Source organism: Lissotriton vulgaris, chromosome 5 (genome assembly GCF_964263255.1).
Source record: "Lissotriton vulgaris chromosome 5, aLisVul1.2, whole genome shotgun sequence".
Taxonomy (NCBI): Eukaryota; Metazoa; Chordata; class Amphibia; order Caudata; family Salamandridae; genus Lissotriton; species Lissotriton vulgaris.
In genome coordinates this window covers 1,585,411,006-1,585,424,826 of record NC_141693.1, presented here as the reverse complement: position 1 = coordinate 1,585,424,826, position 13,821 = coordinate 1,585,411,006, and the positions used below count along the sequence as shown (strand labels likewise).

At 49.5% G+C, this 13,821-nt stretch overlaps 1 protein-coding gene across 1 annotated transcript in view; it reads left to right on the top strand.

Annotated features, from left to right (window-relative positions):
* CARMIL3 (capping protein regulator and myosin 1 linker 3) overlaps positions 1-13,821 on the top strand; it is a 1,161,278-nt gene that overhangs the window by 731,947 nt on the left and 415,510 nt on the right. Inside the window, exons 24-25 of the mRNA XM_086923677.1 lie at positions 1,936-2,034; positions 2,245-2,373. Of these exons, the coding sequence (XP_086779803.1) occupies positions 1,936-2,034; positions 2,245-2,373 (228 nt within the window). The remainder of the gene's footprint in view (positions 1-1,935; positions 2,035-2,244; positions 2,374-13,821) is intronic.

The window sequence follows — 13,821 nt, the reverse complement described above, 5'->3', positions numbered from 1 at the left end:
TCTAGTTTGCTGCCGCCATCGTCGGCTGCTAGCCACGCCCCCGAAGGAAGCTTATTTTTAAAGGTTTCTGATGATAGGTTTTTGTTGGATCTATGCACTTTGCATGAATTGGATTTGGCTAACGTTTCCTTTTTAGTCTAGACATTTGATAGAGACTTATAGCAACAGATTTCTGACTTTAGAATCCAGACATCAGGCTGGATCCAGCAATTTTTTGTGAACAGTACAGTACCCTGCGTGCCGGTAGTTGTTGTCATTACGGCTCTGCGTAGCGACATCTGCATCAGAAGTGACTTGTGTGGTGCCTATATAGACGCTCCCCCCTCTGACGTCAGTCCTTTTTTGTCTGCAGCAGTCAGCGCAGATCCTGAGAAGGCCTACCTCCGACCTTTTCTGACTGACAACTCTTTGTCGAGATTTGTTTAAGAGTTTTTCTCCTGGTGTGTCACGGATGTCAATTAGGAAAGATGACTTCAAGCCCTCTGGTGTCTGGAACGTGACCACGATAGAAAGACCTGCGCCGATTGCCACACCATGCAGCCCAGTGGCTTGAGGGAGAGGTCCTTCCTGCTCAGCGCCGCAACACTCACGATCTCGGTCAAGAAGAAGAGCCTAAGAGTGGTCAAAGCCACTCCAAGCACTCATCGTCACAGTTGAGGTTGTCGGGAAAATAGAGTAAGTCCGACAAGCACAAGAAGAGCAAGAAGTCAAAGAGATCTTCGACTTCACAGCGTCCGTCAAAGTCTTCTGACGAAACGAGGGAGCGTCCGCACTCAAAGCCTAGCTCTGTGGTGGAGCCTGGGCTGTCTCCACTCTTCCCACAGTTTCCTGAAGCCGACGGGATCCCTGCCCAGTTACATTTTGTCTTGAGTGGAGCTCAAGACTCCTCTATGCCTTTCTGATAATACCAATTGTGCCCCGCGCTTTCAAGAGGTCAGTAATGACCGAGCTCAAGACATTTTAGTGGCTCTGGGTTGGGCACAGAGAGTATGGTTCCCCAAACTCCAGTGGATGAGTCTCGGCCCTCTAATCAAGTTGTTTCTTTGGGAGACTGTCCTGTTGCAGAAATAGGGCAAGGTTCTACACCTAAATGTGGACACTCTCCAACTACATGCATAGAGAATGAATGAACGGAAACAGCTGCACATGTTCTGTCTGCCCCCTGAAGTATTGTGATGCCACTTTAGCAACCAAGCCACCACAACTATATACGTCTGAAAATTGGAAAACAATGATGCATCATGTGGTGACGAATCAATGAATCCTTTGCCTTCTCCCATGACTGAAGCTCTTTTGTTTGCATTGTGTCCTGCCTGACAAGGCCTTGCTTTGTGCACCGTTAAAGGGTACCTATCGGCCATCTCTGTGTTCTTGCGGTTTCCAGACCAAAGGACCCTGTTGAAGTCACCTGTTGAGGCACTCTTCCTGAAAAGTTTGAAAAAAATGTTTCCTCTCACGCCTATCATTATGCCCCATTGGAACCTTAATTTAGTTCCTATGTTTGTGATGTCAGGAGGGTTAGTGAGCTGCAAGCGCTCTTGGTCAACCCTCCATAAACTACCTTCTTCCCTGTCAAACTGATCCTTATAACCTGTCCCTCTTTCATACCCAAGGTTGTGACATCTTTTCACGTCAGACAGAACATCACTGTGCAGACTTTATTTGTCCACCTCACCTTTCAGAGACTCCACTGTTGGGGATCCCAAAAAAGCTTTAATGTTCTACATCGATCATATTAAAGACACCCAGGTGGACAATCAACTCTTTGTGGGATTTGCTGGAGCGAACAAAGAATAATTGTATTAGACCTTTATTGTATGAAATTATCTATGGATGTTTTAGCATAAAAAATAATTACTACTGTATGTGTGTATCTCTATGTTCCAATAACAACAAAATCCCAGGATAATACAAATAATAATTTTTGCATTGTAGATCCAATGGAGCCTGCTCAGAAACAATCATTCACAGACATTCTCCCAGCAGCAAGTTTTTCGACTTCACCAAGGGATTGTCACCAGCAGTGCTGAACAAGTAAAATACATCCCCTTTTCTTAATTCACCCTTTAAGGTTAATCTCCCATTTTTAACATGTCAATGTATATCACTGCTCTCATAGGCTTCCTAAGTTCAGCATTCTCCTGTCTCTTACTTAAATCTAAATCATTCTTTCAAGTAACCCATTGTTTGTGTAACATCCCTATCATCCTCAATCTAACTTAGCTGTGGCTATATTTTTGGCAGATGATGGACCGGCTGTATGTGAAAGTGCAGGAGGAAATACGAGCCCTGAGAAGCTGTCCTGTGGAGTCTGTCCAGGATGATGTCCTATATGCCAGACAACTCATGAAAGATGCCAAGAATTCACGTGCAGTGAGTAGATGTGTCCTTTCTCATTACCTACATTTCCATATGAATGATCATACTACTGTCTGTGCTCCAGTTTGATTTGAGATGCTTCTACTTTTGATCTCGCTATATAACACTTCAGTTTTAATTCTCCCTAATGGGAACTTCAATAACTTCAACAAATATGAAATATCTACACCTGTAGATGGCATTGCAGAACACAATTGTCATACAGAAAGCTCCTTCCCATTTTTTTTAAAAGCGTGTGTCCTTTGATTATCACTCCACAGAGGTATTGAAATTAGTTTAGACTGAACATCGGGCAGGGACAGCCTTTTTTTCAGTCCTTCATTTTAAAAGGAAAAAACAAGGAAAAGTTTTAGGTATAAGAAAGCCTCAATGAAGAAGTATTCGTTAATGGTATTAATATACCAGATAAGGCACTGGGCTGGTCTAGAGTCCCTTTACGCACTCAGGTTTTAGTTAGCACTTTATGTTTACATTCTGTAAAACAAGACTTACTAGTTAGATATTAGTTTAGTTTAACACTAAGTACAGAAAGGACAAAAAAGAATGGCTTTTCATTTTTTTATTCTACAAAGTGGATTTGGACTGTTATGACTTAGCAAACATGTTCAGGCATTTGTAGCATTTTAAAATCTTTTTGTGATGACAAAGTGCATTGTCCTCTATTTGCACTCGCAGAATATACTTCTGCTGTGTTCTACATTTACTGTGATGCTCTTGTTGGCAAATGTCTACCCTAGAGTGGGAAACATTCGTGAAAGAAGGAGCATTTTTTAAAATGTTTTTCAGATATCTATAAACAGCTGAAGCCACAATAGGGGTAGTGGTGCTCTTCACAGAGACAACCAGACATAAAACATGAACTATCAACAATAGTTACATCGAAATAACCACCCAAGAGAGATTAGAAGAGAGGCAAGTGGTTCCAGCTCTAGAAACATACCTCGAGGGGGTGCTTTTTCAAGACTTTGGAAAATGTAGTGGATTCCAAGCTTTCTTTGTATTTTATGGAAGACTGAATCTTCCAGAAAATCTAGGAAGAGAAGACCAGTTTCCTTCTTTTCAGCTGAGGAATTTCTAGAACCAGTCTTCATTTATTTCTTTCAGCAAGAATCCACAGAGAAGCGTTTATTGATAAATTGCTTAAAAAGTAAGATTTGGAAAATGATGCATGAAACTTTGTATGCAATATCAGTGTCTTAGAAGAGAGAGTTAAAGCATTGAGGTAATGCAGTCAAATGTGTTCAACCCCGACACAGTATACAGATTGAATTTGATCATGGCAGTGGTGATTTGTTCTTGTCAGTGAGAATTAGCCCCTTGAAGTGTGATCTACATAGAGGCGCTACTGATGTAATATACTCTATCAGACCTATTTGTTTTGCCTCTAGGAGGCGATTTGGTAGAGCTAATATATAGAATATCAGAATGGGTTTTCACAAAGAAAAATAAGTGACAAGGAGGATGGCTAAGGATCAACAGATTTGATAATTTTGGTGACATGCCAAGCGTGCAATGGCACTGAGTGAGTCTTGCACAAGATTCAGAGTCAGATGACCCTGTGTGCTGTCGGGGGCGGGAGGGGGGCAGTCTTCTGAAGATTTAGTTTCTGTGAGAGATGAGCCATTCACTTTTCCATGGATTCAAGTAATGCTTCCATATCTGCAATGTAATCATGAGATGACACCTGTAGGTACTGAGTGTCATCCGCTTATGGGTGTTTTGGTCCTAGCTTGTGTGCTTTTTATAGTTTTCAACTCAGTATAAAAAAGGCTTTGTTACTTATCAATACCATTTTTTTTAAAGATTTTAGATAGATTAGTTTGATAGATACAAGAGCAAGGGGTTCATGGATTGGGGGTTGTTTTTGTAGAACGAATAAGTGTGCTCTTCTGCAGACATTTTTCTAGGACCAGTGATAGAAGCATGCTCCGTGATACTGAATGAATGTTTTGTAGATGCTTTGTTATAAATGTGGTGAAGTCTATTGGATACAGAAGAAAAACAAGGTGATTCTGTGGAGTCTAAGCAGAGCCTGCTTAAGAACCCTTTGCAAAGTATTGTCTGCTCCCTCTGACATGTAGTCCCAATCTCTAAAAGGACGATAGAGGGGGCTATGGATCCATCAAGTTTTGTTAGGACCCACTGTGACAGCTCCGAGGACCCCAAAGCGATCATGTTTCATTTTCATTATCATTGTCATTCCTGTTCAGCCAATATTGTCAGGTGCCCCACAAGTCTTACCTTTGCTTGTGGTGCGATTCCGCAGAGACGACAAGAGCACCCGTCCCTGTACCCACCTGACCCTCGTGGAAGGAGATCCCCAGCAGGGATTAGATGGACGCAGGGATGGGAGCCAGGGTGTAGGGTAAGAAAAGCTTGGGGCTGGCGGGGAGTTCCAGAGTTAACTGGAAACCAAGAAAGAAAGAACACGGTTACGGACAGACCCAATAAGGAACCACCCCCCACACACACACACACACACTGAGCAACCGTCTGTGGACTCACCAATGTTTCCGGGAAGGCAGGACCTCAGATATGTTCAGCTCCGAGGAGTAAAGGCGAGGGTTCCAGAGTTCAATCTAAATAATGCGCTCCTGCGCGTATCACAAAAGCTATAACAAAGAAAAGCGCTCCTGCGCGTTGCACCCAGCGTAAACCAAATTAAAAGCGCTCCTGCGCGTTACACCCCAATGTACACAAATGAAAAGCGCTCCTGCGCGATGCACCCAGAGTACACAAATGAAAGCGCTCCTGCGCGATGCACCCAAAGTACTAATTTGTCACTTGACCCAAAAATGCAGGTCGAGCTGTTTCCCTATGAAAGCGCTCCTGCGCGATGGGAAGCTGATACCAGTCCTGGAAGAACCCAGGTGAAGAGTTACTAGGCGCTCCTGCCAGCGCTGTCTCAGGATACCGGGTTGCGCTCCAGCGCGGTTTGTATCCTGAGGAGACGAAAAAAGGACTTGCAGGTTCAGGAAAACGGGACTGCAGTAAGGGTTCAGGACAACGGGACTGCAGTGAGGGTTCAGTAATCCGAAGCGCCAATCCGGCGGGAAACGCGATGTTTAAGCGGTTTCCCCCGGAAGCGCTTCTGTGCTGTTTATTCCGGGACTAGACCGGGTACTCAACTTCCGGCCGGAAGTGAGTATTCCGGTCGCCCGTGTGTGTCTGTGGGGAATGGCCGGCCGCGGCAATGCCGCGAACCGTGACAGCACCCCCCCCTAGAACAGAACCCCACCCAAAACCCCTCCCGAAGGTCAGAAAAGAGAGACAGGGCGAGGGCTCAGGGGATGACTCAGATGGAAAGCACGAACCAGAACAGGAGCATGGCGCACATGGGACAAGGGCTCCCAGGACCGTTCGTCGGGACCGTACCCCTTCCAGTCTACAAGGTAGAACAGCTTGCCCCTGGTACGACGGGACCCCAAGATAGCCCGGACCTCATACTCAACATGGCCCTCCACCACCACCGGAGAAGGGGGAGACGGAACCGAACCGCCAGACTGGACAGCACGCAGAAGGGAGACGTGGAAGACCGGATGGATCTTCATGTGCGGAGGAAGTGACAACTTCATGGCCACAGGGTTGACCACCTTCTCGATAACAAAGGGACCCACAAAACGAGGCAACAACTTCCTGGGCCCATGCACGTTCAGGTGCCGAATAGAGAGCCACACCCTGTCACCTGTGTGATAAGCGGGTTCTTTCTGTCTGTGAGCATCAGCATGCTCCTTGTAGGAGTCCTTCGCCTTGGCCAGCTCGAACCGTGCCTGTTGCCAAAGCACGCGTAGTGTCTCGTGATAGGATCGCACGGAGGGCAGGTGGCTCTCCTGAGGCCCCTCCCATGCCGAAGTGCGCGGATGACGTCCATGGAGACAAAAGAAGGGGGACATGCCGATTGCCGAATGCTTGCTGTTGTTGTAAGCATACTCCGCCATCCATAGCACTTCGGACCACTCCTTCTCGACCGTAAGCAGCAAACAGCGGAGGTACTGCTCCATGGTGTGGTTTGTTCTCTCAGCTTGACCATCGGTCTGGGGGTGGTACGCCGAGGATAGGCGTACGTCCAGTTCAAGAATCCTGCATACCTCCTTCCAGAAATGGGACACGAATTGCGATCCCCGTTCCGTTATGACCACGGACGGGATGCCATGGAGGCGAACCACCTCCTGTACGAAGACCAAAGCCAGTTCAGCCGCCGTGGGCAGTTTCGTCAAGGGAACGAAATGAGTCATCTTGGAGAGATGGTCCACAACAGTGAGAACCGTGGTGTGCCTGGTCTTGGTTAGCGGAAGCTCAACTACGAAATCCATGGAGATGGTATGCCATGGAAAAGGAGGCACAAGGATGGACTGCAAAAGACCAACTGATGGTTCGGATCTGTTTTTGCCGAGCAGGCACACTGCGCAGTTCGTCACGTGTTTCTTAGTATTGGTCACCATCGTTGGCCACCAAAACCTCCTTCGCACGAGATCGAGCGTTTTGTGGTAGCCAGGATGGCCGGAGAGGACATGATCGTGACACGTGTAAAGGGCCTTCTGTTGTTCGGGTACCCCTGGAAGATGTCTTTGGTCTCCTAAGCGCAGTGAACTGCTCCCTCTCGATTCACCGTCTTCGTCCCCTGTCGGGACAACGAGATCGGACCGTATCCTGACTGGCTCTGCCTGGCCAACGGAATCCATAGAAGCGACTATGCCCTGGAAGTGTTTCTCCGGTATGATGGAGACAGGCTCGTGGTCTTCGGCGTCTTCATCGGAATCAGCCAGCCGCGACAGCGCATCAGCCTTGGCGTTGTCTTTCCCTGGCCGGAACGTGATCACGAAGTCGTACTCGTTAAAGAATAGGGTCCAACGGAGCTGTCGGGCCGTGAGGGCACGTGCTGATCGTAGGAACTGCAAGTTTCTGTGGTCTGTGTAGATGGTCACCTTGTGTTTTGAGTCTTTCAGGAAGTGACGCCATTCCTCAAACGCGGTTTTGATGGCTAGGAGTTCCTGATCAGACACGGTGTAATTGCGTTCAGCGGGTTGGAGTTTCTTGGAGTAAAAAGCCACGGGATGCAGTAGTCCCGCATCGATGTTTCGTTGTGATAGCACTCCTCCTATGGCGTCCCTAGAGGCGTCTGCCTCTACTATGAAGGGTTGTTCAGTGTCGGGATGCACCAGGACTGGAGCTATGGTAAACCGCCTCTTTAGTTCTTGGAAGGCGTCATCTGCTTTTTGGTCCCAACCAAAACGTACCCCCTTGCGCAGCAGGCGCGTGATGGGAGCCACCATCTCAGAGAAGCCGGTGATGAAGCGACGGTAATAGTTGGAAAAGCCGAGAAACCTTTGGACACCCTTCACTGATTCCGGTGTAGGCCACGACAAGATGGCTTCCACTTTTTTGTTGTCCATTTGGATGCCCGCCGGTGTTATGATGTGCCCCAGGAACTCAACAGACGTATCGTGGAACACGCTCTTCTCCAATTTTACATACAAACGATGTTTCCCCAATTGCTGCAGGACGGAACGCACGTGTTGAACGTGCTCTCCGGTGGTCTGGGAGTAAATCAAGATGTCGTCTATGTAGACGATACAAAAGATGTCGATGAAGTCCCTCAACACTTCATCGATGAAGAACTGGAACGCTGCAGGGGCGTTGCAGAGTCCGAAAGGCATGACCTGGTATTCGAACAGGCCGAACTTCGTCCGGAAGGCGGTCTTCCATTCGTCACCCTTCCGGACTCTGACAAGATGGTAAGCACCCCGTAGGTCCAGTTTCGTGTAGATGGAGGCATGTTTGACCTGGTCCAAGAGGTTGGTGATCAACGGTAGAGGGTACCGGTTTTTTACGGTGATGGTGTTCATCGCACGAAAGTCGATGCAGGTCCTCAGATCCCCTTCCTTCTTTGACACAAAAAAAAGGGGAGAAGAAACCGGAGATCTGGAGTGACGAATAAACCAGTTTTCCAGGTATTCGTCTAGATAGGAGCGGAGGTGGATGTTCTCCTTTTCCGTGAGCGAGTAAATCCTGCTGCAAGGCAACGTAGATCCGGGAATCAGATCGATGCGGCAGTCGAACGACCTGTGGGGTGGCAGAGTGTTGGCTCCCTTCTTGTCGAACACTTCCGCTAGATCCAGATATTCGTTCGGTATGGTGCCTTGGGAAACCATACCCATGCCTATTACAGGCAACGAGTGTGCCTGTATGAAACGAAGGCCCATCAGGTCGTCCTTTGCGTGACAGGTGCTACAACAGTACTCTGATTCCAGGTGGATGGTTCTGGTCACCCAATCGATGCGGGGATTGTGCTTCACCAACCATGGCAAACCCAAGATCACCTTAAATTGAGGGGCATCTATGACGTCGAAACTGATGGACTCGGTGTGGTTGTTTGGGAAGGTCATAGTCATGTTCTCTGTTCGGTGTCTGATAGGACCAGAAGTTAGGTCTGTTCCATCAACAGCCTTGACGGGTTCGGGTTGGGCCTTCGTCACTGTGTCAATGCCCAAGGCGCGGGAAAACGCTGTGTCGATGAAGCAACCTGTTGCCCCCGAATCCAACATGGCGGTCACCACCCAAGTTCTGCCCGCCAGATTCCGTAACGACACGTCCATGCCGAAGTGATGACTACCGTCGTATACCACAGGGATCGCAGATGTACAAGACGAAGAACCCAGAGGACGGATCCCCATGTCTACTGGGTTGTCTCGTTTCCCGTCTGATCGCCCTTGCTAATGGGCAACGCGTACGGTCTTCTGCCTCGCGGTTTGGAGGGCTTAGCAGGGCATTCCCTCACGAAGTGGCCGTTTTTTCCGCAATAGAGGCACTGGTTCTGCTTCCTTCTTTTTTCCCTTTCTTGACTGGTCAAGGGTCCTCTTATGCCTCCGATCTGCATGGGTTCGGACGCTTTTCTCTGGGGAGCCGATTCCTCTTTGGCTTTATCGGCGCCCTTGTCTCCAACGGGCAAGAAACGGTTGTCGTTGCCTTTTCCCTTGTCAGTCTTTCTTTCCTGTAGTCGGAAATTCATTTTCACTACCATGTCTATGAAAGGGCCTATGGCTTCGGGCGGAGCGGGATACTGCGAGATGAGGTCCTTCAGGTCATCCCGTAAACCCCGATAGAATACCGACACCTTCTTGTCTTCTGGCCAGTGGGCCTCGATGACCAACCTGTTGAACATGGTGATGTAATGGAGTAAGTCTTGGTTGCCTTGCTTGAGGCTGAGTAACTCGTTGTCTGCGGCCTGCACGAAGGTATGACGAGCGAACATACACCGCATGGCTTCTTTAAACGTTGGCAGGTGGTTCAGCATGGGATCGTTGTTCTCTACCAAGGAAATGGACCACTGCGCTGCATCCCCGCCCATGTAAGATAGTATATACGCAACCTTGGAAGCGTCATCGGGAAAGGCCGCGATCCTAGCCATAAAATGCAGCTGACATTGGTGTATGAATATACTGTACTTCGAGCAGTCGCCATAGAAGCGTTCGGGTGGTGCCAACTGTACAGGATGGGGAGTGACCACCTGGATGGCGGTGTCTTGGTTGGCGGTGGTGGAGGATCCCCCAAAAGTGAAGGTTGGTTGTCTCAACAGGCCTTCCTGTCTGACTCGAGGGCTGGGAGTAGTAAACCCAAGGATTGGTGATCCCAGCTGCCATTTGACCCTGTAGGGCCTTTATGTCATCGCGCAAGGCAAGGTTCTCTGTCTGCATGGCAGCCAGCATGACTGCGATGTCTTGAAGAGTGACCTCCGGGTCACCCATGTCGTCTGGGCGGAATGAGTACCGTGGGCTTCGGATTCTGTCAGGTGCCCCACAAGTCTTACCTTTGCTTGTGGTGCGATTCCGCAGAGACGACAAGAGCACCCGTCCCTGTACCCACCTGACTCTTGTGGAAGGAGATCCCCAGCAGGGATTAGATGGACGCAGGGATGGGAGCCAGGGTGTAGGGTAAGAAAAGCTTGGGGCTGGCGGGGAGTTCCGGAGTTAACTGGAAACCAAGAAAGAAAGAACACGGTTACGGACAGACCCAATAAGGAACCACCCCCCACACACACACACAGACTGAGCAACCGTCTGTGGACTCACCAATGTTTCCGGGAAGGCAGGACCTCAGATATGTTCAGCTCCGAGGAGTAAAGGCGAGGGTTCCAGAGTTCAATCTAAATAATGCGCTCCTGCGCGTATCACAAAAGCTATAACAAAGAAAAGCGCTCCTGCGCGTTGCACCCAGCGTAAACCAAATAAAAAGCGCTCCTGCGCGTTACACCCCAATGTACACAAATGAAAAGCGCTCCTGCGCGATTCACCCAGAGTACACAAATGAAAGCGCTCCTGCGAGATGCACCCAAAGTACTAATTTGTCACTTAACCCAAAAATGCAGGTCGAGCTGTTTCCCTATGAAAGCGCTCCTGCGCGATGGGAAGCTGATACCAGTCCTGGAAGAACCCAGGTGAAGAGTTACTAGGCGCTCCTGCCAGCGCTGTCTCAGGATACCGGGTTGCGCTCCAGCGCGGTTTGTATCCTGAGGAGACGAAAAAAGGACTTGCAGGTTCAGGAAAACGGGACTGCAGTAAGGGTTCAGGACAACGGGACTGCAGTGAGGGTTCAGTAATCCGAAGCGCCAATCCGGCGGGAAACGCGATGTTTAAGCGTTTTCCCCCGGAAGCGCTTCTGTGCTGTGTATTCCGGGACTAGACCGGGTACTCAACTTCCGGCCGGAAGTGAGTATTCCGGTCGCCCGTGTGTGTCTGTGGGGAATGGCCGGCCGCGGCAATGCCGCGAACCGTGACAAATATAGGTTTGAAATGCGCCTGCTCAATTTCTCCATTGAGTTCTCATTCAACATCAATTGTTGAAGAATTTTTGAGACATTTTTTTCTCCTGGTGTGTAGGAGGTCCACCAGAAAGACAAGTTTAAACTGGTCTTTCACTGACATATACCGGTGATGATTCTGTGTTTGGTTTGCTGCTGGTGTCTTGAGTGTGACCATGACACCCAGACATGAGAGGATTGCTGCGCCATGCACCCCAAGGCGCTGAGGGAGCGGTCCCTCAAGGTCCTTGCCAGCCAATGTCGAACAACTCTGTGACACTCCAGATCTTGGTTGCGAAGAAGGTCTGGAGATCGTTCATAAAGTCAAACCGGGCAATCATCGACCCACTTCAAGTCTTTGGCGAAGTCCTACAAGAAAAAGAAGTCAAAGAGACCTTGGGCTTCGCCTCGCAAGTCTTCATCCCAGTAACAGGGCTGTTGACACTCGAAGCCTAGCTCTGTGAGGGGAGCCTGCACCTGAGCCTTCTTTGCACCTCCCTAGATTTCCAGGAGCCAGAGAGACACCTGCCCAACAGGAAGAATTTTATGAGGCCATGTACCTCATCTTAGGGTAGCCCGTCCCCTCTGGAGCGTCCTCAGGTTCCACAGGTCTGGGAGGGGCTCCCACTGGTCTTCTGCCGGTAGGGTAGCCCTTGGTGCCAGTCTGGCCCCAGGAATCCATTTACGGATCCAAGTGGTCCCGGTCGAGCCACTTTGACCATCTCCAGCACCGGCTCTAGTGCCAACGCTCAACAGTGACGCCGCCCCATAGCATAACATAAAATGCGTATTTGTAAAGCGCACACCCACCCCAATGAGTATCCTGGCACTGAATAACAGATGTTTATTGTTACCCAACTCAATGGTACTTATTTTATTGACCTCTGAAGGATGAAAGGCTGAATGGACCTGCCAGGATTTGTACCTGTGACCATGAGGTCAAACACAAGCCCCTACAGTGAATGCATTAAGCCACCAGACCCAGCTTAAATTACCATCATCATTCCTGACTACGATACAGAACCAGGCGGGCATCGTCCGGCGCCGACAGGGGCAGCTCCTTATTTGTAGGACAGGCCTGGATTGGGTGATGTGTGGGAGAGGGTATGCAGACCCTTATGGTTATCCAACAGAACATCCAGAGTGTTAGAAATGGGGTTTCTGGTGGGCTAGGGCATGCGCCTAAGCCAGGCAGAAACCACCACTCTAGTCAGGGCGAGGAATTACACACTGAAGATAACCCCTGCTCACCCCCCTTGGTAGCTTGGCAGAGCAGTCAGGTTTATCCCAGAGGCAATGTGTAAAGCGTTCGCGCAACACACTCACACAGCAGCGACACACTAGGCACACCACAAAAGAAACTCCACACTAGGTTATATGAAAATAGTCTTTGTATTATCCATAAAAACACATTAGAACACAATCACATGTATACACTGTGCCATCAGGCACTTGTCATGACTTTACAGGGATTTACATAAATCACTTTGCCAATCAGGCCACTGTCAGAAACATTACCGTTGGGGATAACCAATAACTATTGGTAGGATTGCACATCTTATGCATAAGCATCAGCAGCAGTACACCAAAGTAAACACTTGCAGTAGTGTACATTTCATAAACACATCATGCCAACAGTGCACTGGGTACACATTACTTGCACATTAGCCCACCGACTTCCTGTAGCACATCAGGGCATAAGACATATGAACTACTAGTGTGCACACTTATCATATGTTAGGACAAGCGTAAGAATGGTACCCACTTGTAGGCTCCTTGGACTAAATGCCCACCTACACCATGAAATGCAGTAATCCTGTGGAGATCCTTTCTCCTTGGGACTTCGGGACCTCCGTCGAGGTTTCATCCTGTTCCTGCCTAACAAGAATGACTCGGGTGCCCAGGGCAACAAGGAAGGGGCGGGGTGCAGCACACCCAGTCTCCACAAATAAAGAATGCCCACGGTTAAGCAGGGGTGAGAAAAAGAGGAGTGGGGGGCACCCGTGATTCGGGGAGACCCTGCCACCCCATCCCTCAAGTACTCCACAGCCAAGGAAAGAACAATAATGCCCCCCCGGCAGGTCCGCAACGGGACCTTGGCCCGCAGACACAGGCCCAACTTCAGGTGTGGCAGCCTGTCTGGAGCCCTTCTTTGCCCCCCCGATGGCTGTAGTGAATGTCCCATGGGCGGCGTCACCTCTGTGCCACAGAATGACAGTAGACCACTGGAGGACCTAGGTCAGGTCTTGCCGGGCTTGGCAGACAAGGAGGGACGTCCCCTCTCTACCGGGCTCGCTGATCAGGGGACACCCGGGGCTCTTCTCGCTATCTTGGGTTAGGAGACTCATCTCCCTCCTGTTGCACGCCCGTCGACTTCCTCCTTCCCGGGGGAGCTCTGCCCAAAACCAGGCTCAGCATTTGCGTGGCTTCAGGCGGCCTCGAGAAACCGTGACCGGGCAGCGCCAAACACGCGCTATGTGACCCACCACCACAGAGCTCACCATGTGCTTTCATCTACCCCGCAGGGGAGGCTCTTCATGCTCTTTCCCGCATTAGATCAGGGAGCAGAGCTACCAGACGGTCCTCCCGTCGGGAAAAATGCAAGCGCCCAACACTCTTGGCAAGCATCCAATGCACCTTGAAGT